Source organism: Columba livia, chromosome 10, assembly GCF_036013475.1.
Source record: "Columba livia isolate bColLiv1 breed racing homer chromosome 10, bColLiv1.pat.W.v2, whole genome shotgun sequence".
Lineage (NCBI taxonomy): Eukaryota > Metazoa > Chordata > Aves > Columbiformes > Columbidae > Columba > Columba livia.
Genome location: NC_088611.1, coordinates 21105215 through 21130065, shown reverse-complemented (window position 1 = coordinate 21130065; position 24851 = coordinate 21105215). Strand labels below are relative to the sequence as shown.

Genomic DNA, 24851 nt, shown 5'->3' with positions numbered 1-24851 from the left:
CGGTCCTGGCGCTGCTTGCAAAGGTGGTGGTACCACTTGGATGAGAATTTCCCTCTGTTCCTGTCCGTTTGGCGTGTGCACCTTGGCAGCTGTAAAAGGAGAACGGTGTCCTGGGTAGGGCTGCTTTGGGCAGTGTCTTTAAGAGCTTTATCTTCAGCGCTGGGAGAAGTGGCATGAGTAACCATCACTGGTGAACAATTGTGGCTTAGATTTAGACATCAAAAAGTCAATCCAGAGTCTCACACGTGAATGATGACTTGGGAAGCTTGTGTTGCTGGGTGGCAGGAGTCTCTGAAATGTGGTGGAACCCCTCAGAGAGCAGCAAGGCCCTCAAATGAAGGCGTTAACGATGTTTGTGTTAACCTAGGAAGCTGTGTCGTGGTGGCACGTTATCTTGGCAGCAAATACCTTTGGGCTGCAAGCCTTGCCTTGCTGGGAAGCAAGAGCTGCCTCCCCACCCCAGTGCCAGGTCACGCGGGTGTAGGTGCCCTCCGGGTAACCCTTCTCTAATTTTAGTGGATGAGACGGATTCCCAGGGATGGCGCTCCCCACTGAAAGCGATTTCGGATTTCTCTAAGGGTGATCCAAAGGGTAACACTGAGACAGGTTTGAACCTTCACGAACTACTGGCAGTTTTGGCTCTCGGAAATCCAATTGGCAACAGCAGGAATCATCTGGAGGAGGGAGTGGGAACCAATGATGTCGCTTTTAGGCTTTGCATGGCAACTATGCGTTTCATTTGTGGGTGCTTTACTGCTAATCCTTCCTGTGTTTTAAAGCCAACTTGTAATTGTAGGCTGCTTTGTGTTGATCAGCACTGATATGTCATGTAATCTGCTGTAGATTTGCTTAATGCAAATTGAAATAATTGATCCTGCTTGCTTGGGACTGTGGCAGCTTGCAGGGCTCTCCTGCCTTTGCAAATACCTGCTTGTGAAAGACTTGCATCGGTGGATGCTCCACACTAAGTGGCTTGAGGGCTCAATTCCGTGCAGTGAATCCCAGTAGCAGTATGTAATCTTGTAAATGATGGCTCAGGCAATTATAAGCATTACTCATTTTCTTTCTCAAAAGATCTTCAGTGTGTTTTGAGCAGTTGCTCTTCACCTGGACTTGAACAGAAAGGCAGACTTTTCTGCAGTGTTTTCATGCTAACTTTTGTTTACAGCGAGAAGATGAGAGCCCAGCGGGTGGCAGATAACAAATTTATCTCAAGTTGATGGCTTTTGAATACACAATAAGGGAAACTGATCATTGATTCCATTTATTAAGAAAAATAAAATAAAATTAGCTTGGTGTAAACTGTGAATCAGCAGCGCATCTCGGGGCTTTGCGCAGCAAATGGCTGATGAAGAACTGAATTCCAATAGCACAGCTGAGAAAATTCTCTTTTGCTTTTTAGGGATTGTGGAGCCCGTTAACGTCGTGGACAACGGGGACGGCACCCACACGGTGGTGTACACCGCCACGCAGGAGGGACCCTACATGATCTCTGTTAAATACGCTGATGAAGAGATCCCTCGCAGGTAAGGCCATGAGGATACGCTTAGATGGACTGAAGATTTAGTTGCCTGGGTGTGCTCTCCCAGCACAAGCACTATTCAAGGGCCAGCTGTGGTCCTTTTGACTTGACCAGGGCAGCTCCCCATGACTTTGGGGTTCAGCGGTGGTTTGAAGCTGCTGCACCCACAGCAAAGATGCCGTTGGGGTGGTGGATCCAACCTCGGCGTGTCCTGCAGTGACTATAGACTCAGGAGGAGGGGACAATACTGTGTTTCTCTTTAAGTCCCTTCAAGGTGAAGGTCCTTCCTACATATGATGCCAGCAAAGTGACGGCGAGCGGCCCAGGTCTCAGCTCCTACGGCATCCCCGCCAGCCTGCCCGTGGAGTTCGCCGTGGATGCGAAGGATGCCGGGCAGGGACTCCTGGCTGTGCAGATCACTGTAAGTAACCGCATCGCTAAGCAGGAGCAGAAACATGTTGTTGTGCACACGTTGTGCATGCACAGCTGTGCCATGACAGCCACACGGCCTGGAGACGGGGCTGCTGGTGGGTCCTGAAGCTGTGGCACAGGAAAGTCTTGCACTCCATGTTTGAGAAGCTCTTGGGGCTGCTTTTATGAGACTGCTGTCTTAAAGTCATCACCCAGGCTATATTTGGCTCTTGGTTAACCTTGCACTCTGCAAATGCCCCGAATGAGATGAATACTTTTTTGGTAAGATGATGAAAATGCTGGAATTTGAAATGGAGACAGCCTTCTAGCAGTGTGGTTCAGCAAGGCCATGAGATAACATCCACACTGAACATTATGTGATGATAAATCAACAAACAAGCCTCCCTCAAGGTTTGCAGAAGTCATAACCTACTCTGAAAGATACTACAGGAATGTTTTTATTTGCCTTTGTTATTGTTCTTCCCGAAACTTTCGGTGCCTGGACTCCGTGGCCTCAGCGGAAAGGTCTCTGGTTAGTGGGCCATAAAGCACATTCTCAGCTCTGGCATGCCGGGGTCACGCCATGGCCGGCTGGACTTGCCCTTCTGCATTCTTGCTGTCCCGCTGTCCGCTCAGGTGCAGCAGAGCAATTGCCTTTTTTCTGGCATGCAAGCGTGCTCTTAAAGGATCCAAAATGCTTATCAGAGCCCCCAGCTTGGCTGTGGCTTTGAAGATCGAGTTCCACAAGTCCTGCATGGTGGGAGCACATAGGCGTCCTCTTCGTGGCATTTGTTTGCATCCTGTTCTGATCTGTTGAATGTCAAACCTTTCACGAGCCTTCCTGAAAGGAGTAGGCTCTTCTGTGCCATACTGGAAATCTCAGGTCCTTTACAGATTGTACTGTACCCCAGGCAGTGTTAAGTCATAAAATACAGAATGGGGTCACCGCACTGTTCTCTGTGAGCAGGCCTGGAAGGCTTCATAGAAACACAGATAGAATCATAGATCGTTCCTAAAATGCTTCACACTGTGCAGCTGATGGGTGGCACTGAAAGCTGTAGGTGGGAGTAGCTTTGTTGTAAACATTATGCACAACGCTGATCTTGAGTTTAGATATGAAAACTTAATGCTGAAGCTCAGATCTGCATTGTTTATGCATCTCTTTAATTGCTGTATTCAGTGTAGAAGTGGTAGCTGAAGGACCTCCTCTTGTCTATGGACCTTGCAGCATGTCGGGAGCTGGATGCCTCATTGGGAGGGTTGATGACAGACTCAGTGATGCTTCCCCCGACCTCAGACCTCTCAGGCAGCAGCTGCCCAAAGCCACCCAGTGCTTTGTCAGGCCAGAGCTGTGCAGTCTGGCTCCCGGTCTGTGCCTCGGGGACCTGGGAATTGTTCTTGGTTTCCAGCAGCAATATGACAATGAAGCCTAAAACATCTTACAGTGAATATAAAGTTCATGAAAATGGCTTGCTGTATCTCATAAACATTCTCATATCAAACAAAGGGTAGTTAATGAAAGCCCTGATTGTTTTATGGTGGTCTGATACCTTTTTGTTCACAGTAGTTCCTGGTACTAGTCCTTGAGTGAAATATTTAACCCTTGTGAAGCTGCAGTTCTGAGTCTGTTTGAGACTAATTAAGGTTTTAACAGAATCACTGCCCTGCAAAAAGAGTTCATACCTAACTTCTCAGTGCCTCAGTCTTCTGGTTTGCATTCCTCAGGACCAAGAGGGCAAACCCAAGAGAGTGGACATCCATGACAACAAGGATGGCACATACACAGTCACCTACGTCCCCGACAAAACGGGCCGCTACACGATCGGGGTGAAGTACGGTGGAGATGATATCCCGTCCTCTCCCTATCGTATCCGGGCATCTCCAGCCGGGGATGCCAGCAAGTGTTTGGCCACAGGTGAGCGCTGGCTCCTCTCTCTTGCTGTTGTTTGTACTTCTGAGCATGGTATGGTTGATGTAATGGGTGTAGAAGACACTAAAGACTTGTGTTAACTGGCTGCTCTTACAAGAGGGGTTTTCCTAAAGATAAAGTAGCATCCTCCTCTGTGGATGAGCAGCAGTCTCTTACAGCAAAACCTCCATCTGCTTGTCTTGTTATAAATAGGCAGATGCAACCAAAGTCTGATGCTTATTTTGGCCTAGAATAATCCTGCTGAGAGCTGCAGTGGGGTTGATTTAAAAAGAACGTATCTGTGCATGTTCACTGCATCGTGCTTCTTGCACTGGCAGCATTGCAAGAAGGTTTTTGTTCTGAGCAAGAACAGAATGAATTCTGAGGGTGTAAATAGCTGACAGCATGCTTGCACATTAGCAAAGCCTGCTCAGGCTGGGTGTTCTTAGTGGAGGTTTCTGCTGCTTTTGTGTCTAGTGAAGGTTGGCCAGGATCTGAATGGACCCGTGGAAGGAGGGAACCTAAAGATAGGATGTTACTACAAGTCAAAAAAATCATCGCTATAGCAAGGTGCTGATTTTGAGGTGGAGAGGGACTCCAAATTTGTTACCATAGGAGCGCATTTATAGCTTCAACCTATGGTTGGACTCCATGATCTGAAGGGTCTCTTCCAACCAAAATAATTCAGTGATTCTGTGACCTGTACCTGTTCTCAGGACCGTTCTCTTTGGGCTGGTTGTCACCCTGCCACCCCCAGCTGGCCTGAGGCTGCGGCGGGAGCAGAAGGGATGGGAACTCGGTCCAAGAATGCCACTGATTTAAAAATAAATTAATTGGGCAAGGCCAAATTGAACAGGGAGAGTTAATCTGTGGTTGGTGACCTGTGAGAGTGTCTGGGCGTTGTGCTGACCAGTGTTGTGCAATCAGAGTGAACCGTGCAGCAGCCAGGTGCTTTCAAACCTGCTTAAACAGAACTATATTCCTGGCACAATGGAAAACACAGGGCCACGGGTATCCCCTTTGCTTCCAAGTTTGTTTAAAAGAGCCCTTAATGGCTGAATCCGATACTCTTCTGAGTAACTCAGGTCGCTAACTATTCAAAATAACGATGATGGAGATTACTCTCAGTTGCCAGCTTAAATTTCCCCTTTCCAAGAAATGCCTCTGACTCTGTTGTAAAGCTGAAATACAATCGCTGTAGGAGTAGATGCTGGAATTCTGTCAAGGTATTAAACCAGCAGGTTCATTGCCACTTGAGAACAAGCCATTTACCTGGTAAAATGTCCCAGTCAAAAGCAGGAGTATTAAATATGTACTGCAAATGAGACTTAATAGTTCTCATTTGAACACAGCATTCTTCAGGCTGGATCTGATTGCTACAATTTGGGCATTGTTTCATGATGTTCTTTTCTTGGGATGTGTGGCAGAGCAATGGAAAATGATTTGTGGGTAATGTAGGAGGAATCGTGGCCGTGGCTGCTGCTGTGCCCTTTTATAGCTGCTTACATGGGGGTTATGTTAAAGCAGTGCAGCAGAATCGCTGGCCGGGGCAAACGATTGTGCCTTTGGCTCTGCACAAAGGAGTATGACAGTAAGAGGATGGATTAAGGCATTGCTTTCTTCAAATTTAGCTTTTTTCTCCTGCTCTGTTCTCATCCAGCCTCTCTGCAGAGGAGGAAAGCTGGTGGCCAGCTCTTGCGTGCGGCTGTGCTGACACCACCGGTGTCCCTTGTTGTCCATCTCCTCCCAAAACCACATCTGTGTGTCCCTGGAAGGGGTGTTTGGTGCCGTGCTTCCTAGGCGGCCTGCCTGGGAAAACCATCCTCTGAACGCTGTGTGTCGTGCGAATTGCCTCGTAGGTCCTGGAATTGCACCCACTGTGAAGACTGGTGAGGAGGTTGGTTTTGTGGTCGATGCCAAATCAGCAGGGAAGGGAAAAGTGACGTGCACCGTCCTGACACCAGATGGGACAGAAGCCGAAGCAGATGTTATTGAAAACGAGGACGGGACTTACGATATCTTCTACACGGCCGCCAAACCAGGAACCTACGTGATTTACGTCCGCTTTGGTGGGGTGGACATTCCCAACAGTCCTTTCACTGTCATGGTAAGCCAGCTCTGCTCCAAAAATACCTCCCACTCAGATTCCTGCTTCCATGTTTTATTTAGTGGTAGGTTAACTCTGTGTGTAAATGTTTTTTTAGGCATTTATTAGACTAGTGGGAGCTAATGAATCCTTGTTACTTGCAAAGCTTATTTTGAGCAGGCAAAACAGTTAAGTGAAGAGGGATAGAAGCCATCAGAGGATGAAGACTTGGCTTCTCTAAACAAATTCATTTTTCATTTCCTGACCATGTAGTTCTTTTTCTAAATGATGTGTAAGGGTCGTTGTAATCGGCTTCTACAGCTAATTACTGCAACTGTTGTCAGATATGGAGCTCTGACTTGTCCGTTTCTCACTCTTTACCATGTTGACCCAAAAATAAGGCATGGTCTGCTGACAGATCCCAGGGAAGCAGGCTGTTAGCTCAGACTTTAAAGTGATTTGCAAATGCTAGTTCAACTGTTACCACCAAATCCTCCTTCTAATTATGTTCCTTCCGATGCAGACCACTGTAGCATGTTGAGGTTTAAAAAGCAAACAGAGCCCAGCCTGCATGAGGAGCAGACCAGGCGCCTCCCAGGGCTCACAGGAGCCCTTGACGTGAAGAACAGCTCTCAGTGTTGGCAGAACAGGTCTTGGTCTTGTAAGCTCAGCCGAGGCAGCCCCTGACACGTCTCGGTCCAGGAGACCCTGTGGCCGAACTCGTGCTGAATCCTCGGGGCTGGGCATGCCGGCTCTTCCTACCTGCCGCCGGGCAGGTCACTGTCAGCATCTCCAGAGGTTTCCATGAGAAGAAATAAGTGCCTTGGTCACAGCTCAAAGCTCAGTGCAGGAAATGCCTCTGGAGGTCAGGGAGCCTGTTCCTGACCAGCCAAAATTCCCAGTTCCCAACTGACTGATGCAGAATGTGTTTGACTTGGGTGTCTTCATTGGGGTTGGAGAACAGGGAAACAGCAATATTTCTGCATTGCGTTGGTTTTCTGCAGTGGAGTCTTTCTACGCAGAAGTTTCCGTGCAGAAGGGTTGTTTTGTTGGGGTGGTTTGCAGTGGTGTTCATGGGCAGAGGAGCCGGGGTGGCCGAGCCCCGGGGGTGGATGGGTGGGAGCCCCGTCTGCTCTGGGTGCCTTAAGTGGGGGGGACGGGAATGTGCAAGTCATCCTTGGCATGTCTGGTGGGAAGGGAGGCTGTGCCCAGGGGAAAGCACATTTGGTGTCTTGACAATGCTGTCTTAGCGATGAATCAGGAAAACAGCTTTGCAGCGATGGCTGGACATGGGCTGGGGCTGGGTCGTTCACCCAAAGGCAGGAGCCAGGAGCTGCCGTCCCGTGGTGGTGACACGCTGTCCTGTCCCCAGCTCACATGGTGCTCGGGGACTTGCATCTTGGGTTTAAACCTCTCACTTCTCCTCCATGCCAATCCCATAAAAAAGAGACTCTGAAATTCAGTTCCACCAGTGTTTAGATGCTGCTTTCCAGCAGTTTTAAAGTAAAGGAGGGAGATTCAGGCTGGACATGAGGAAGAAATTGTTGCTCTGAGCGTGGTGAGAGCCTGGCCCAGGTTGGCCAGAGAGGTGGTGGATGAACCATCCCTGGAGACATCCCAGGCCAGGCTGGACGGGGCTCTGAGCAACCTGAGCTGGTGAAGATGTCCCTGCTCATGGCAGGGGGGGCACTGGGGAAGCTGGGAAGGTGCCTTCGACACAAACTGTTCTGTGATTCCCTCCCAAGTTCCCAACAACGGCACATCCTGCCTTTGTCCCATGGCCGTGCCACTGGTAACCTGTGCCTGGGGACACAGGCAGTTCCCAGCTCCCTGGGCTGGATCCAGGTCCTCGTGTTGGTGGGAGGGCAGGGAGGGCTGCACAGGGGAGGGCATGTTGAGCAGCTGGAAGGAGACACGTGTTCTGTACTGGGAAAGGTGGGAACGTCTCCACACCAGAATAACACCTAAACCTGCCTTTACCCTGCCCAGGCTGTAGATGCGGATGATGCCGCCGTGCGGTCGCAGGAGCCACTGGGCGCCTCCCCCCCCGGATTCCGCCCTTGGGTACACAATTTTTACATTTTTTGAGCTGTTTTCCCCCCATCTGTGTTCCATTTCAGATGACAGCCTGCTTCTTGGGACTGCTTGAATCGCTCTGGTCATTGTGTTCATTCTTTCTGTTTGATCAATTGTTCTTGAGATCCAGACCTTGTTTTTTTTCTTTGCTGCTTGAAGGCAGTCTCCAAATTAATTCTCATTTAAACATGAAGAGGATCATTACACCTACAGCTTTTATTTCTGCAATGTCTACTGCTGGCAAAAGCAACTTGAGTGCACCGCTTTGTTTTCCCAGTAAAATAGCGCAGTGTCTTGAGTCCAGAGTCGCATTGTGAATCTCGTTTCTTTTGTCCATTTTGTGTTGCAATCACTCTGCCCCATTCAAGAATCACTTTCTCTTCCAGGCCTTAAGCAACTAAATCCTTTCAGACGGAGCCACTTTGGGTCTTGCGTGCGCTACATTGTCTTCCATCCCTTTGTGTTCCATTTTTATCTCTTTTTTAAACTTTTTTCCAGCATGTCTTCTGTTGGCACCGTGTTTGATTCGCTCTGCTCTGCGGTGTGGTGGTGTTAGGAAGGAGAGCTTGGCCAGCGCGGCTCGGGTTGAGCCCAGTCCTTGGCCGGCTGCGATAATCACCCCACGCTCCTCGCTGCTTCTGCTCACCATGGAGTTGCTCGGTGCTCCTTTGGGTCTTACCATGTCTTTTTGATATGTCCCATCCTTTTGCTTCCTTTAGGTCACAGAAGAAGCTTACGTCCCAGTTGGAGACATGAACGGCATGGGATTCCGGCCCTTTGATATGGTTATTCCTTTTGCCGTGAGGAAAGGAGAAATAACAGGTACCTGGAGTATGCGTGGCCTCTCGGGGAGGTTTTGCTTTTTGTTAGCGTGTTTATCCATTTGAAGCAAAGAGCCTGGGTGGTCTGGACCACAGTGTGTGTGGGAGGATTGTATCCTGCCAGCAACTTAGTTGTTTAATTTCACATCAAGTGGCACCCGCTGAGGATGAGCAGGATACGCCCCGCCGATGCTTGGAGTTAAATGAGGCAATTCTTGGTGCTTAGCGCTAAGCTGGGAGCTGTTGCACTGCAAGAACCGTTGGTTCTTCCCTTCTGCGGCAGCTACGTGCATCCTTGATAAGCTCCATTATTTATTTTGTGCAGATGCTGCAACACGGTTTAATCCCCCAGCAACAGCGCGGTGGCACCGAGCTCCTGCACACACATGTCCCCTCCTGCCCCTGGCTCAGCAATCCCACCCCAGCCCTGCTCCAGCCCTGCTGAAGGCTCAGTTGACTTTTCCTTTAGCAAAGAGCCGCAGGAGAGGGTGCATCCTGCAGGGAGGTAGATCGGTGCCTTTCCTGGGCCTTGCTATGGGAATCGCGGTGGCTGCAGCAAACAGCTCTGCCTCGAGAGTTTGTAAGGGCGCAGGACTGTTTGCCAGATGTCTACCACCCCCTTGCATTCATGTAGCTTAAGCAGAAAACACGTCTGGTTAGTGTTTCCATTCGTCTCCTATTTGTGCCTGTGGGTAAGGAATTTAACAATTTAAAAGGCTTGTTTAAAAGGGCTAGACGATTCTTTGTGGGTGGGAGAGGGGAAGCGGGCGGCTTCTCCTTCTGTAACTCCCACGGCGCCTTTTTGTAGGTGAAGTACACATGCCCTCTGGGAAGACGGATACGCCTGATATTGTGGATAACAAAGACGGCACGGTAACAGTGAGATACGCTCCTACTGAGGTCGGGCTGCATGAAATGCACATAAAATACATGGGAAAGCACATCCCAGGTGAGTCTTACAAAGCAGGCAACGTGAATTGGAGCGTAGTGTCCCGCTGCCGCATCTGCTCCCTGTTCAGGTTCCTATAGCTTGGTTCTATACGCTGCAGTAAGAACTGCCCCGGACGTCTTGCTGCTCAGCAGCAGTTCATCTGCGTGCGGTCAGAGAGAAACTAAAGCAAAAGGAGTAAGTGCCAGCACATGTGAGCTTCCATTGTGGTTTAATAGTACCAGCCAGGCTTAAAATGGATTTTGGTTTTGGAAACCAGCTTTTGTGGTGTTTTATTATGAAGAAGAAACATACAATTTTCAAACTACTATTTTTTTTCAGGTTGACATTTACTGCCATGGTGCTCAACAAAACTAGTGGTTACAGTATATGTTTATCCTTAAAACTGCATTGGCATAAAACCTTCGATCTGTGGGGAGGATGAGGTGGCTAAAACACTATAGTTACTCTTTCCATCTTGTTGCAATAAAATAAAACACATGCACACTATGCTGTAATCTTTCTTTCCTCCTGGCTGCTTCTTAACAAACAGAAACCGTGGCCTTTAATCCTTTTCCTTCTCTTCCTCTTCTCTGCACTGGGGCAAAAAAACCCGCTACTTCAGTATCTTCAGCACTTTGTTTGGCTCCAGCACTTCTAGTGCCAAACTGTTGGATATATCGGTTCAGCAAGACCATTCCCCTGCACCTGGACAGAAGGATGATGTGCTTTAATATTTCCTTTTTGAAGACTATCATGAAGCAAACTTGCTACTGTCTCAGCTGGAAGATCTGGCTTTGGACTTAATTGCTCTCTGTGCCTTTTTTTGAAACCATTATTGGCCGTTGGTGACTGTACTTTTTGTTCTTGTGCACCAGTTTAGCTAATCTGAGGCTGGCAAATATGGTTTTGGACACCCTTCAAGTTTGCTGCTTCGTGTTCATCGAGTCAGACAATGTGCTGTGCTATTTCCTAATTCCGAGCTACCAAAATTCGGGCTCTGTGCCTGAACCGAAAGCCTGCTTCTGAGTCATGTTCTGGTTTGGTGTGCTAAATATAAACTTGTAGTGAATAAGGCCCTTTACAACATCATTGAAGCTTATCTCTGGTAATTTGAGTAACGCTTTGTCATGACTGAATATGGAACAAATTGCAGAGAAGTATCTTTTGAAGATGAAAGGGGAGGCTTATTTGGTTTTTTAAGTGCATTAGAAGTTCTTCAGATATCAAGTAGTGAGAATGGCATTGGAGAAGGCATAGGAATAAGATCCCATTGGGCTGGAGCAGCTTGATGTCTGTTTTGTTCTTGTAATCCAGGCCACTTATCCTTAAAAGTGCCTTTTATTTTTGTCTTCCTCTTTAGAGAGCCCTCTGCAGTTCTATGTGAATTACCCGAACAGCGGCAGTGTGTCTGCTTACGGGCCCGGCCTCATTTATGGAGTTGCCAATAAACCAGCAACTTTCACCATCGTCACGGAAGATGCAGGAGAGGGTAAGTCTGTTCTTTAAACCCACCCTAACCCTAAACTAGGATCTTCTTGTGAGTGTAATGCGCGTTGGCGTTAGTTTGCATTCGTCTATACAACTATGAATCTCTGGTGTGATAACTTGCAGTAAAAATGGTTTTATTATGTTTTCCTGAGAGCAGTAGATGTGTCTTGTAGTATGGGGTGCAAATTACTTGTTTAATTAAAAATAAACTGAAGGCAGCTTAGATCTGGTGGGTGATGACTGGATGTGGAATCACTGTTAGTTAAATCTAACAGACTGAAGAGAGTTCAGGTCTTAATGGATTGGGCTGAGCTCTTTTTGCTGCTCTCCTTTGAGAAAATGGCATCTAAGCTGCGTTTTCAGTACCAAGTACTGGATCTTCCACTTTGGACTTGGTGTGCATAAAGATTCACAGAAGTGCTGTTTCCCTGGTTTCCCAGGTGGGCTGGACTTGGCTATTGAAGGACCTTCTAAAGCAGAGATCAGCTGCATCGATAACAAAGACGGGACGTGCACGGTCACGTACCTGCCTACTCTGCCTGGGAACTACAGCATCCTGGTGAAGTACAATGACAAGCACATTCCGGGCAGCCCCTTCACGGCCAAGATCACAGGTATGAAGTTCAGACTTCTGGAAGCACTTCGTAATGAAAATTAACCTCTAATGGCATGGGGGACCTGCTTTGTGGCAGGAACATGGAGTGCTTAGACTTTTTCTGCACCTAACCCTGTAATATTTCCTGGCTCGTTTCTCTTTATATATATATATACAGATGATAACAGAAGGCGGTCCCAGGTTAAGCTTGGTTCAGCTGCTGACTTTTTGTTGGACATCAACGAGACCGATCTCAGCCTCCTTACCGCCAGCATTAAAGCCCCATCGGGTCGCGATGAGCCCTGTCTCCTGAAGAGGCTGCCCAATAACCACATTGGTAAGCTCTGATGCCCTTGATCCCACAGAGGAGCCTCTTCCCCAGTCTGCTTTGCTGTGTAAAATGCCTGACTTCTCTGCCCCACCCCAGAGAAGCATCATCAAACCAAGTGGTTCATATTGTTTGATGCTGTTGGCCAAAGACAGAGGAGTATGAATGATCTCTTGTGTTTTCATGTGATGTCCCAGGCTGTGATTGAAGTGCATTTTGTCAGCATACGTGAATAGCTTTGTGGCCTGTTTAAGAGCAACGGTTCAACGTGCTCTTTCCGTATGTCATTTCTCAGTGTGGTTAAGGCTTTTTAATCAAGTGTAGCATGCGTGAAAAGTGAATAAGTTTGCCATGTTTCCCTGCTTTGTAGGAATCTCATTCATTCCACGGGAAGTAGGAGAACATCTGGTTAGCATCAAGAAAAATGGGAGCCACGTACCAAACAGCCCTGTGACAATCATGGTTGTCCAGTCGGAGATAGGAGATGCCAGGCGAGCCCGAGTTTTTGGACGTGGCTTGGTAGAAGGACGAACCTTTGAAATGTGTGATTTCATTGTGGACACCAGAGATGCAGGTTAGCTCCATTCCAATGGGGCGGTGAGAGGCTGTGGGCTCTGTATCCTCTGTAAATGAAAGCCTTGTCTTTCTCTGTGTGCGACTACCAGGCTGTAAGTTGCAAAGCAGTGGGTACAAATAGTGTATTAAATATGCACGGTCATTATTGTCAGTTGTTAACCACAGATATTGCTATTAACTTTTCAACATTCATGAAGAAAAAGGGATATGGTCAGAGTGTTTTAGGAGCTGAATGCCTGCTGTGCCTTAAATATGTGACTGATTAGGATTACGAAAATGTCATTAAGGCATTGTGCTACTCCCATGTGCCCATTCTGATACAAACCCACCAACTTGCTACTGCTGTGGGTTTGGACTATTTTATGTCATATTTATAATAGCACTCTGGAAATCTGAGGCTAATTTAGCTGTATTGTAGGTTATGGTGGGATCTCACTGGCAGTTGAAGGACCCAGCAAGGTTGATATCCAAACTGAAGACCTAGAAGACGGAACTTGCAAAGTGTCCTATTTTCCAACTGTACCTGGCGTGTACATTGTGTCCACTAAATTTGCAGACGAACATATTCCAGGTAAGAAGGAATGTTTGTCACCTTTCTGGGTGGTACAGCAAGTCTTACTCATCTGGCCAGTGCACTGGAATCCTGTGTGGGCTGTGTAGTCTGGCTCATACCGTGAGTCCCAAAGATTCAAAGAGGTCCTACCAGCTACCTCAGGTTGCACCAGGGGAGGTTGAGGTTGGATCTTGGGGACAATTTCTTCCCCAAAGGGCTGTGGGGCATTGGAACAGGCTGCCCAGGGCAGTGCTGGAGTCACCATCCCTGGAGGGTTGGACAGACGGACATGAGGTTCTCAGGGACATGGGGTAGTGCTGGGGTTGGGGTAACAGTTGGACACGATGATCTTGAGGGTCTCTTCCAACCAAAGTGCATAGTGAGCAGAGGAGGAATGACTCGCTGTGCTCCCTACAGGCAGCCCATTCACTGTGAAGATAAGTGGTGAAGGAAGAGTTAAGGAGAGCATCACACGAACAAGACGGGCTCCCTCCGTTGCAACCGTAGGCAGTATCTGTGATCTGAACCTAAAAATTCCAGGTAAGGAACGTCCTTATCCCCGTAACTGTAACTTGTGCTTGTGTTTTGTGGATGTGCCTGAAGCACTGGAAATAGAAACTTCAGTGTTAGGACTTTCTCATATTAAGAGAGTTTAGGGAAGAAGCGCTGGTAGTGTGGTCTCTTTGAACAGTTAAAAATAAGCAAAACCATGAGCAACATATGGAGAAACAAATACCAGAGGGGCCTGAATCTGTTCTGTGTGCAGCAGGCTGGATAATGGGCGGCACAGCTCACCCTGTCTCTGGGGTTTTGAGATCATCACGTTGGCTGTTATGTATTTGTCCTGCTGTCTGACAAACGTGAATCACGTTAGGCCAGTCTTAGTGGGCTGCTCTTATCCACTCTCTTCATTTGCCTCCATAGCACCTGGTGAGCTGTACCTGGCCGGGTTTGCTGCTGGGCAGCATGTTCCCAGCCTGGCACCTACGTGCCTCTCCTGTCTTTTGTACTGTGTAAGCACTCAAGCTCAGGTTCTGCTTCCAAAAACGAAATACCAAACCCCTTTGTACTTTCTAATAAGCGTTTTTTTTTTAATTTTCTTCTTGTTAGAAATCGATTGTGGCGATATGACAGCCCAGGTGACTAGTCCCTCCGGAAGGAACTTCGATGCAGAAATCGTAGAAGCCGACAAAAACACCTATTGCGTGCGCTTTGTGCCACAAGAAATGGGGGTGCACACTGTGGATGTCAAATACAGAGGGCAGCCGGTGCCGGGCAGCCCCTTCCAGTTCACCGTGGGGCCGCTGGGCGAGGGAGGAGCCCACAAAGTGAGAGCTGGAGGCCCAGGGCTGGAGCGCGGAGAGACGGGCGTCCCAGGTGAGTCCTCTGCTCTCGCGAGGCTCTGGTGCCCGCTGGGCACAGCTCCCCGGTGCAGTGCTCTCATTTCTGTTGGCTTCTCCTCTTATGAGCTGGAGCAGAGGTGGGTGGAACACCGTAGGGTCACCCCGAGCCGGGGGACAGTCTGGAGAAACATGGAGAAATAATATTGATGCATCGTGTGGATGGGGAAGTCTGGAAATGCACATTTTGGAAAGCAAATGCTCTCACGGAACGAGTTGCAGATTGTAAGGTGTGTTGTGCAGGGCTGATTGCTAACTCAAGGCTAATGGAAGGGGCGAGGAATGATCCCTCATACACACAAGTACGGGATGCTGCATGGTCTGTTAGGAAGAAGCTGAAACCCAGCAACAGCAAACTTAGACTTGTGTGTGCTCTCATGTTCTTCAACAGCCGAGTTCAGTATATGGACACGGGAAGCTGGAGCTGGAGGACTGTCTATTGCTGTAGAAGGGCCAAGTAAAGCAGAAATTGCCTTTGAGGACCATAAAGATGGATCTTGTGGTGTATCATACATAGTTCAAGAGCCAGGTAGGTACCAACACGAAATTGTTCTGGAATAACACTGAATGTGGCTTTCAAAGATACTAAGGATACTCACTGCTTCTTTTTTTTCCCCCCAGGCAACTATGAGGTGTCCATAAAGTTCAATGACGAGCACATTCCTGAAAGCCCCTACCTGGTTCCCGTCATCGCCCCCTCCGACGATGCTCGCAGGCTCACTGTCACTAGCCTTCAGGTGAGACATAAGGAAACATCTCCACAGCTTGCCACGCAGACTGATTTCGTCCTTGTTCTCTGAGACCAAAGTGGTTGTCTCTTCTTAGTGATAGCCTTGCCATGGTTGGTTCTTGTTCTCAAGCTCAGCTTGCAGACAGAGGTTTTTGGCAGCTGGCCCCTTGGTAACTTGGCCAGGAGAGCTGGCCCAGCTCCGGGTAGCCAGACCTTGAAGGCAGAAGGCTCACCCGAGTGTATTGCAGGTGGTAATGCCTGGGAATTAAGGATAAGAAAGAGGCTCTGGAAATAATGCTGAGGAGCTAAAACTTGACGTGGGCGGATGGAAGGGGCCCTGCCGTGAGGTCAGAGCGCAGATTTGCTCTGGCTGATGCCACAAAACCACAAAGTCGCGCCTCAGATTGTTCATAAATGGCAGCAAGTCTCAGAGTGAATCCCAGCTTTGTAGTTGGTCTGGGCTCATCTGTTAACCTCACCATATTATTTTGTGTGTGTGCGGTTACGTGTATTAAAGTACAAGTAACATTAAAGGCCTGACTTAAACCTCCAAAGCCAGAAACTTGGACATGAGACTGAGAATCTCTAATTATACTGTACCTCAGTCCTCATCAAGTGGTGATAAGCAATTAGTACTTCAGTTGAGGCTTTTTTTCTGGAGATGTCCCAGCCGTGGTCCCCAGGAGTTTGCCTGGGCTGCAGGATTCCTCCACCTTGGCTGTGTAAATGAATCGTGACAGCCTGAGCTGTTAGTATCTCTTCTAACCAGGAGTTACAAGGGCGTAAATTAGTTGCTGTGGTTTGGATGTTTCTCTTGTGTTTCATTTAAAGACTCTTTGACAGGAATACTCGCTTCGATTAAGTTCTGGAGAGGCAGATAAAGCTGAGTATTCGGTAACAGAGCACAGTGTGCAGCATCAGCCTCCACTAAACCCGCATCAGGGTCTTGCTTTATACGTTGTACCTCAATTCTACTCAGTTGCATTTATTTCCCTCTTCAGGATGTAATTGAAAATGAAATCAGGTAAAGTATGTTCGGTGTAGGACCGGTGCCACATGGTTGCCGAGCTGCCTCGCCTTCTCCTGATGGCCTGACAGCGCAGCAGCATCTGGTTTTGTTTTAAATGATTTCCTCATGCTAAGATGTCTTGTGGTGACATTCTAAATGTAGCCTCTTGTGGCAAATGTAAACAGGCGCATTGCTCTTTCAGACAACTGCATTATCAGGGGCTTTTCCCCTGGATGAATCTGGAATGAATGAATGAATGAACCAGGCTGAAAATGGAGCTATAACTTAAACATACTTTAAATCAAGCCCCTGAATGTTGGGGGGCTGACCTCAGTGATAACAGGTCGCTGATCTTATAAACCTGCCTCTGCCTGTTTGGCAATCACCTGGATTCCAAAAACGGTCTATTGCCATGGGAGAAATCAGCCTGGCCAACGTGGCGACTCCTAAATCGCCCACTCCCTCAGAGCGAGAGCGCGTCTGATTTGAAATTAGTGCAACTTGCAACTTTAGGCCTTTTGTTGAGGTCTTTAAAAAAAAAAAAAATGCTGAAGTGGTTATTTCCCTGCCACAAACCTTGTGCGGTCTGAAATGAGAAGTTTAAATTTGATAATCTGACTGTTGCATTCTCAGGAGTCTGGATTAAAAGTTAATCAGCCAGCATCCTTTGCTATAAGGCTGAACGGGGCAAAGGGCAAGATCGATGCTAAAGTCCACAGCCCCTCCGGAGCGGTAGAAGAATGCCACGTGTCCGAGCTGGAGCCAGGTGAGCACGGCTTGACCTCGGTCACAACAAACCGAGGGAACCCCAAAACGCGCTCGCTGCCCCATAGCAAGGGGGTTTAGTCCCTTTGGCTTGTGACCAGTGTGCCCGAGGGACAAGCACCTTGCTTGGAGAGTGACTTCTCAGTGTCAAGACTTGTTGGGTCAGGTTTACATCCACACTTTTCCTCGATAGCCCATGAAATAACTGAGCCCTATGTAGGATACAGAGATTTCAGTCTTGGCTTGCCCATGAAGGTACAGTGATATTAGTCAAAAATGAAATATGATGTGGTTGTTGAATTTAAATGGGGGAGAAGTTTATTTTTCAAAGCTATGCTACCCTCTTTGAGTAATAGTTTATTTTTAACTCTCACTCACTCCTTCATACCAAATGTCAAAGAAGCTGAATATAAGCAAACACTACAGAAAGCTCAGCACCTGTTTCGGCAACAAGCTTTTCTGTTTCAATTGAGTCTGAAGGAGTTCTGGTCTGTACTCTGGGCAGACAGCAGCTGGCCAGCTGGGGAGGATCAGTCCCTCCTCTGGGTTAACGTGCCATCAGAAATGTTAAATACTGGCAAATTTGCTGGCGTAGTTTATTAAGTAAAGGGGCAGTGTCTGTGGTGTTGGAGCAGCGTGCTCAGCCCGCTGGTAAGATCAGGCTTGTTCCTACCAGCTGCTTTTCTTCTGTGCGCTGCTCCCTCGGCTGCTGACAGGTTGGGCTGTGACTAAGTTGTCATGTTGAGTGCACGTGTGAGGAAAACAACCCTAAAACTCACCCTGCAGACTAGATGACAATTGAGATCAGGTCCTGTAGGCAAGGTGAAAATGCAACCCATGACACCTCCTGTGATACATAAGGTGTTTTCCTACTTAAATATGAGCTTAGCAGCTTGTGTGGCTGAATTTGCCTAAGCTGGGACCAAAATAAGTTGAAACGTTACAGAAGCCTTGCTAGAGCTGCTAACCAGCCCCGCGTTGGGTTTAATTGCTGTTTTATCATTCTGATACACCAGCTGAGCCTCTTCTTTCTTGCAGACAAGTACGCCGTGCGGTTCATCCCCCACGAGAACGGGATCCACTCGATCGACGTGAAGTTCAACGGCAGCCACGTGGTGGGCAGCCCGTTCCGCGTGCGCGTCGGCGAGCCCGGCCAGGCCGGCAACCCTGCGCTGGTCACGGCCTACGGCTCCGGCCTGGAGAGCGGCACCACGGGTAACCCTCCTCGAGCTCCCGCGCCGCCCTGCGCGCGCTTCGGCTCTGGGAGCGCCCAGGGCTGCTCCTGGGTGTATTTTTACACGACGTCCCCTGCTAAGGCAGCTGAACTAACCCCCATTCTCTGCCGACCTGGGCGCAAGCTAATTTTTGCTTTCTCGCATGCTCCTCAAGTCTTATAACCATCAATTAACGAGTCTGCAGGCTGTGCTGAGCCCTGACGCACTGAAAGCCTCTGTAGAGCAGGACTACAGCAGGTTCGTTGCACAGGGCGGTGGGGCTGCGGCGCTGCCGGTCGCTCAGCTCCACGCTGGTGGTCCCGGGAGCTCCGGAGATGCTCCGGCTCCCTCCCACAGGTGAACGTGACGTCTGTAACACCCGGAGGCTTTTGTGAACGGAGGCAGTTGGCTGGCTAGTTGAAGGAGTCGTAACTTGCATCCCCCTATTAATTAAATGGGTGCAAGGGTGTGTATCCAGTTCCCTTTTCTTTGGTGCTCGCACCTCTAAGCGATTCCAGGTTAGACGTAAAATGCCGTGTAAACCGGAGGGAGTCGGGGGGTGGTTCGGTTTGTAGTGTGCTGAACGTGCTTCCGATGCAGCAGGAACGCTGACGCTTCTTGGAAATCTGACACCTGGTTATCTGCTGTGGTTGCCCCATCTGATAGTTCTCAACTCCAGAATGTAGGGTTTGCATTTTTTTGGGTTTTTTTTCATTTATATGATTTATGGCCTTTGTAAGAAAATATGAAAACATTCCAGGATATGCACTTTGATTTATTTAATTGTGTGCTTTCTCAGGCCACACGCACGGGGGAATAGCAGAGTAAAACTCATTTTTTTTTCTGTTTTTTTCCTTTTGATACACAAAGCAATAGCTATTTCCCTTTATTCTATTTACTGCTATCTTGTGGGGGTTCCATTTTATACCTGTACTTTTTTTTCCTTCCTTGGAAAAAAAATCCTGCAGTTATTCATTCAAAGCTTCTGCTGTTCTCGAGAAACCAAGCAGTTGGTTTTGGAAGCATGTGGCTACACTATATAAAATAAAGATATTACAGGCTGTGCTGCTTTAATAGGTGGAAACAAAAGCACTCGTTAATACTGGCCACTGATGCATAAGGGACAGGGGAGTTTTTCGCCATCTATAAAGGCGCTTGGGGTTGTTTTTAGTCTAAACAGACTGAAGTTCAGCGTGGTTATTCTGTGCCCCGCTGTTGGATGCTGGGTGTGCTGGGAGAGGTACTTTCCCATAACCGTCCTGGTTTTGATTGAGCTCAGGCACTTTATTCTTCCTCAGAAGTATCTGATACAACAGCCCAAAGATCATAAATATCTGAAGCCAGAGTTTGACAGTAAATTATTTGGGGGGCTGAAAGCCTTGCTTCATTTTTTTTTTCTTGTGTTGCTGGCATGGTGTCATTGGCTTAGCACTAGCAGCAGTAATTCGGCTATGTTAACCAGATGCTGCAATTAAACAAGCTTTTGTTTCCACAAACTGCTTGCAGTGCCATTGCCCAGCAGTTCAAACACCCATCTCTTCCAAGAGATCTCCTGCCCCTCGTTTCTTCTGCTTTTTTGTGGGCTCTTTGCTGCTGATTTACACCCTGGCAGTGAGAGGCTGGAGCAGAGGCTGTGCTGGCGCGGGCTGGGACATCCAGCAGGAAAGCTCTTGTTCTAAGAGTTTTCTCCCTAAGCCAGTTTTTTTGATGCTGAATTATTCCCACTTTGGTCTCGAAGGGTTCTCATGACCCGCACAGCGATGTGAGCGGAGGAGGGAGCCGGGGTGTCGGTGGGGACATTGCCGGGGTGCAGAGCCCCTGGTCCGTGTAAGGATGCGGGGGGGGTGTGCACTGTCCCTCCCTGCGTCCAGCCTTGTCTTGCACCGAATTACCTGTTCCTGTTTAATATCTGAGGCTGCTCATGTGAGGAAGAGTGTGTCTTACTGTGCTACATCTTTCTAGGATTGCAGTCGGAGTTTTTCATTAACACGACCAAGGCTGGTCCAGGTACCCTCTCTGTTACAATTGAAGGGCCATCAAAGGTGAAAATGGACTGCCAGGAAACTCCAGAAGGTTACAAAGTCATGTACACACCCATGGCTCCAGGCAACTATTTAATTGGAGTTAAATATGGTGGACCTAACCACATAGTGGGCAGCCCCTTCAAGGCAAAGGTTACAGGTAAAAAGCTAACCGGTATTTACTGTGTGCCTGAAGTAGTTTGTGTCATCCAGCAAATATGTCCTTCGAGATAGTGCGGCACTCAGGTTTAGATACCCAAAAACATGAGAAGCCAAGCATTTCTCCCCATCACCTCCACAGCCCAGATGAGGGATCTCAGGAGAGGCCACAGGAGCGTTAGTCACTGAGCTTGGCTCAGCGCAGGGCTGCGAAACAGCTTCACGGGGGAGCGTTATTAATAAACCCTGACCTAGCACTAGGGTTGTTGCCTCGACCGTGGGCAAGTATGACTTATTTTCCCGCTTTTCCCCTCGCAAAGCCTTCAGGCAGCATAATCGATGCCCCTCTTGGACTCATTTGGGTGCAGCTGCCACCTAAGCGAAGGTCAGTGATGTCTGGGAGGCTTTTAGGTGCAGGGCAGGCTGGTGTAGGAAGCTCTGTCTCTCTCCGGCGCTGTGTTTAAGCACAGGCTGGAGTTCATCTCTCCTGCTGCCCTGAGCTAGTGACCCTTTCCTGGTGCCCGGGGTGTTCTTGGGGGCGGTCGGCAGGGACTGCGCGCCCGGGGCTGGGACACGCTCTGCTTTCAGAACGGGTTATTGCAAAATTGCACCTGCTTTTCTGCCAACTCGAGTCATTTTGGGCATTTGGTGGTTGGAGCACAATTAACTCTTCTTTAAGCAGCCAGCTTTGCTTAATGAATCCTGAAGTTCCTGTGGTCCTTCAAACCACTCAGGGGCTCTGGGATGGGATTGCCACCAGCATTGCTGGAAGGTGTCAGCTTAAAAACTGAAGCGGGGAATTGCGCCTCTCCGAAAATGCGTTTTGGATGCAGAATGCATGCTAGTCATTGGGAGGGTTTCAAAACCTCCTTGTAAATACCTTTCAGACGGGGTGACTCTGAATGTCAGGCGTCTTTTCTGTTTCCAGGACAGCGACTGGTGAGCCCAGGCAGCGCCAATGAAACTTCTTCCATCCTGGTAGAGTCGGTGACGAGGTCGTCGACTGAAACTTGCTACAGCGCCATCCCCAAATCCACCTCGGATGCCAGCAAAGTGGTTTCCCGGGGAGCAGGACTCTCAAAGGCTTTTGTGGGTCAGAAAAGCTCCTTCTCCGTGGACTGCAGCAAAGCAGGTATGGGTGCAGGCACCAGCTGGGCACCAGGGTGGCTTACCCAGAGTTCTTTTTGCACTAAACCAATCTGCAAAGTTAAATTTCAGAGCTTGAGCTTCTGGTCTTAAAGAAAATCCCTCAATGCTACATGGTGTTCACTAAATTGATCCTGTAAGGATGCCAGTTCCTCTGCAAGCGGTTTTATTACATCTGAGCCAGGTGCACCTGAAAGAAACCGCAGGGTTATGGCACGGGAACAAACGGGTTGCTGAGCTGAAGCCGCCCTCGTGGTGCGTTGTGGCATCAACTCACGGGGTTCCGGTGAGCCTGGGGTGCCGATCGGCATCGCTGGGAGCTCTGCGGTGGGTGGGTGCCAGGCCAGCCGCGTTCGTTAGTCTGCTATTAACTTCTAACGAAGTCCCTTCAAGGCAATGCCTGCTCGCTGTCAGCAGCAGCGTTCGTCTGCTGTGCTCCGGCCTGTCAGGACTGGCAAATGCACAAATAATAAACCCTTTGCCTCTGTGAGGTTGAAGGTGTGTTTTGTTTTTTAAATAAAATTCCCTCTGCTACCAAATTAACTTAGCCATACCTCAAACTACCACTCCATGAATTCAAATAACAAAATCCTTGTGATACGGAGCTAATATATTACAGTACAACTCTGCTTGTTGATTCAAGCTTAGGAATGCTAACAGTCTGCTATTTCACTGTAGGTTCCAATATGTTGTTAGTTGGCGTCCATGGGCCCACAATACCATGCGAAGAGGTGTCCATCAAGCACTTGGGCAGCCACCAGTACAACGTCACGTATGTTGTCAAGGAAAGGGGTGACTACGTGCTGGCGGTGAAATGGGGTGACGAGCACATCCCCGGGAGCCCCTTCCACGTCACCGTCCCTTAAACTCGCCCAGCGTCAGAGTCGATGTTCGCGTTTGCGGTTCAGACGTTGAGTTGTTCTGGGTGCAGTCCTGTCGCAAAATGCAGTTTCTAGATACACACGGCTCACATTTCAATACAGTCAGAAATAAACTCTGTAACTTTATTGTTTTTTACAAGCATTTCACTTCTATCCTACTTACCAACCTAATGTCGATCTATTTAACGTCCTCCTCAGATTGTACCTTTGCAGTACTGTCCGGGTCACTGTTAACGTTTGGAGAATCACATGGATAACTAGACACTAATTTCCCGTGCGGATGTTAAAGACTTTAGATGTTAATTGAAAACTGGAATTTGTCTTTGTAATTGGGTATCTTAACTACTGATTTTATTTGACTGGAGACTTTACGTTTTAGTTATGGAATATGACTTGGGCTGTCCCCAGTTCAAATTGTTTTCTGTAAAGAAATGAGGTAAAACTGGTACTATAATAGGTGCCTTTGTATACTTGATCAATTTTAACACTTAACATTATAAAAAGCTACTAAAAGTGGCTTTACCACTCAAATTTGAAATGGTTTTGAAAATGCTTTGCTAATGGTTTACATTTAGGAAACGTTTCTCTTTTATAGCAAACCAAAAGCAGACTGAAAACGACTTCCTGGAAGCGTTCAGCCTTTCTGTGTTCACGCTTTGTAAGTCTAGACAGGTAGCTTTGTGGCCATGGTGCTCGCAGTGCAGATTTTAATTAGCTTGGGATTCCGGTGACATTTGTGTAACTTTGCAGGTAACTCTGTGATTGATTTTATGAACAACCCCTGGTTTGGCTGGTTAAATAAAGCCCTTAAACTTGGCAAGCCAGGTGTCGCTCCCACCTGTGTGACCCAAAATTCAAGCAGGTGAGATGGTGCAAAACCAGCCTGGGGATGAGGCCTCCCATCCGTGGTTGGGTTTAGGGCGGGTGTGCAAATCTGCCAATAATAGCAATATAAACCAACAAACCCGTGTTTGCAAGCTGGTTTGTTATGTCTCAGCCCACGGACGTGCCTGAAGCGCGCTCCTGTCTCCTGAAATCCTCTTTGTGCTGCAAAAGGCGTTTCTGCTGAGGGTCAGACTTCATCACCCCCTGTCTGTGTGTCCTGGGTCACTCCGTGCTCCTTCCCCACTGCGGATCTGAGTTGCCTCAGCTGCAGGGGCTTTACTAAACTCTCCAATGAGCTTTAACTCTGTGATTAGGAGGAGGTGGGGTTTGTTGGAAAGCTGTTGAAATGTCAGTGTCCCTAGGGAGAAGTTGACGCTTACAGTCGGCAGTTCTGTATGGATGCACCACCCTCCAGCACCGTCACCGGGGAAACAGAGGAAGGTTGGGATTTATTTTTTACTGTGCTTTTTTTCGTGCCTTAATGTGAAATGCTCACTACATTGTAAACTAGGAAGTAAAAACGAAATAAACTGGAAATAAAATGCAGGATTGTAAAATTGTATCTTATAACTTATTAAATAGAAATGTTTGCTTCATTAAAATGTGCATGTTAAAAACAACACCGGATTCTTTTCATATGTAGTCAGTAAAGTTCAGGCTGAAACTACAGCACGCAGAATGAATAACCCCGGACCGTGGTAGCCGTGAAAAGCTTTTCTTGAACCTCTTTTCCTAAAACAAAATGCCTGGCAAAGGTTTGGCTGTGGCACAACCGCACTGGGTGGTGGTGGCCGAGTGTGAATGGGACGTGGTGTGTTTGTGTTCTATCAGCTCAGGAAGCATAAATACACTTATGTTAGAGAAAACACCTGCTCCTGTAAGCCAAGAAGCCAAGGAAATGTGGTGCTCTGCAAAGCATATGGCAGGGGAAAATAAAACAACCAAACCAAAACCACCACCAACCCTGGAAATATGGTGTTTTAATGCAATGGTGTTATATTCTTTCCCAGAGACAAACAGTATTCCCTGAAAATAAAACAAAGTTTCAGAACAAAAATGAGGCCTTGATACTTACTTTAAAATTTTTCTTTAAGCTCCAATGGTTGGTTGCTGCTCCACTTATGCAGAATAAAGCTATACCTAAAGGGAAAGTTTGATGTATTCCTGAGGGGTTCGTGTTGGGTTCAGACTGGGAGAAGGATGCAGGAGAAATAAACACGATAGCGATGCTTTCCTGAGTAAAATAACAATTACTCTGTGAAATTCCCTGCGACGAGTTGTTAACTGATGTCAAAGTACTGGGTGGAATTGACAGAAGGGGCAGGTGGAAGGTGTCTATGCCCAT

General features: G+C 48.0%; 1 protein-coding gene across 4 annotated transcripts in view; it reads left to right on the top strand.

The window, feature by feature from the left end:
- FLNB (filamin B) overlaps positions 1-24126 on the top strand; it is a 72765-nt gene extending 48639 nt beyond the window's left edge. For 2 of the 4 annotated variants that reach the window (XM_065075719.1, XM_021297985.2), the window contains 21 exons: positions 1403-1526; positions 1787-1943; positions 3659-3848; positions 5702-5949; positions 7918-7992; positions 8724-8826; positions 9634-9774; positions 11117-11245; positions 11685-11858; positions 12018-12176; positions 12538-12741; positions 13162-13314; positions 13714-13836; positions 14407-14673; positions 15088-15225; positions 15318-15433; positions 17069-17201; positions 18239-18415; positions 20377-20595; positions 21523-21726; positions 22419-24126. In XM_065075719.1, the coding sequence (XP_064931791.1) occupies positions 1403-1526; positions 1787-1943; positions 3659-3848; positions 5702-5949; positions 7918-7992; positions 8724-8826; positions 9634-9774; positions 11117-11245; positions 11685-11858; positions 12018-12176; positions 12538-12741; positions 13162-13314; positions 13714-13836; positions 14407-14673; positions 15088-15225; positions 15318-15433; positions 17069-17201; positions 18239-18415; positions 20377-20595; positions 21523-21726; positions 22419-22606 (3422 nt within the window). In that variant the 3' untranslated portion in view covers positions 22607-24126. The remainder of the gene's footprint in view (positions 1-1402; positions 1527-1786; positions 1944-3658; positions 3849-5701; positions 5950-7917; positions 7993-8723; positions 8827-9633; positions 9775-11116; positions 11246-11684; positions 11859-12017; positions 12177-12537; positions 12742-13161; positions 13315-13713; positions 13837-14406; positions 14674-15087; positions 15226-15317; positions 15434-17068; positions 17202-18238; positions 18416-20376; positions 20596-21522; positions 21727-22418) is intronic. The other 2 variants (XM_065075717.1, XM_065075718.1) reach the window with 2 other exon arrangements.
- Positions 24127-24851: the final 725 nt, after the last annotated feature.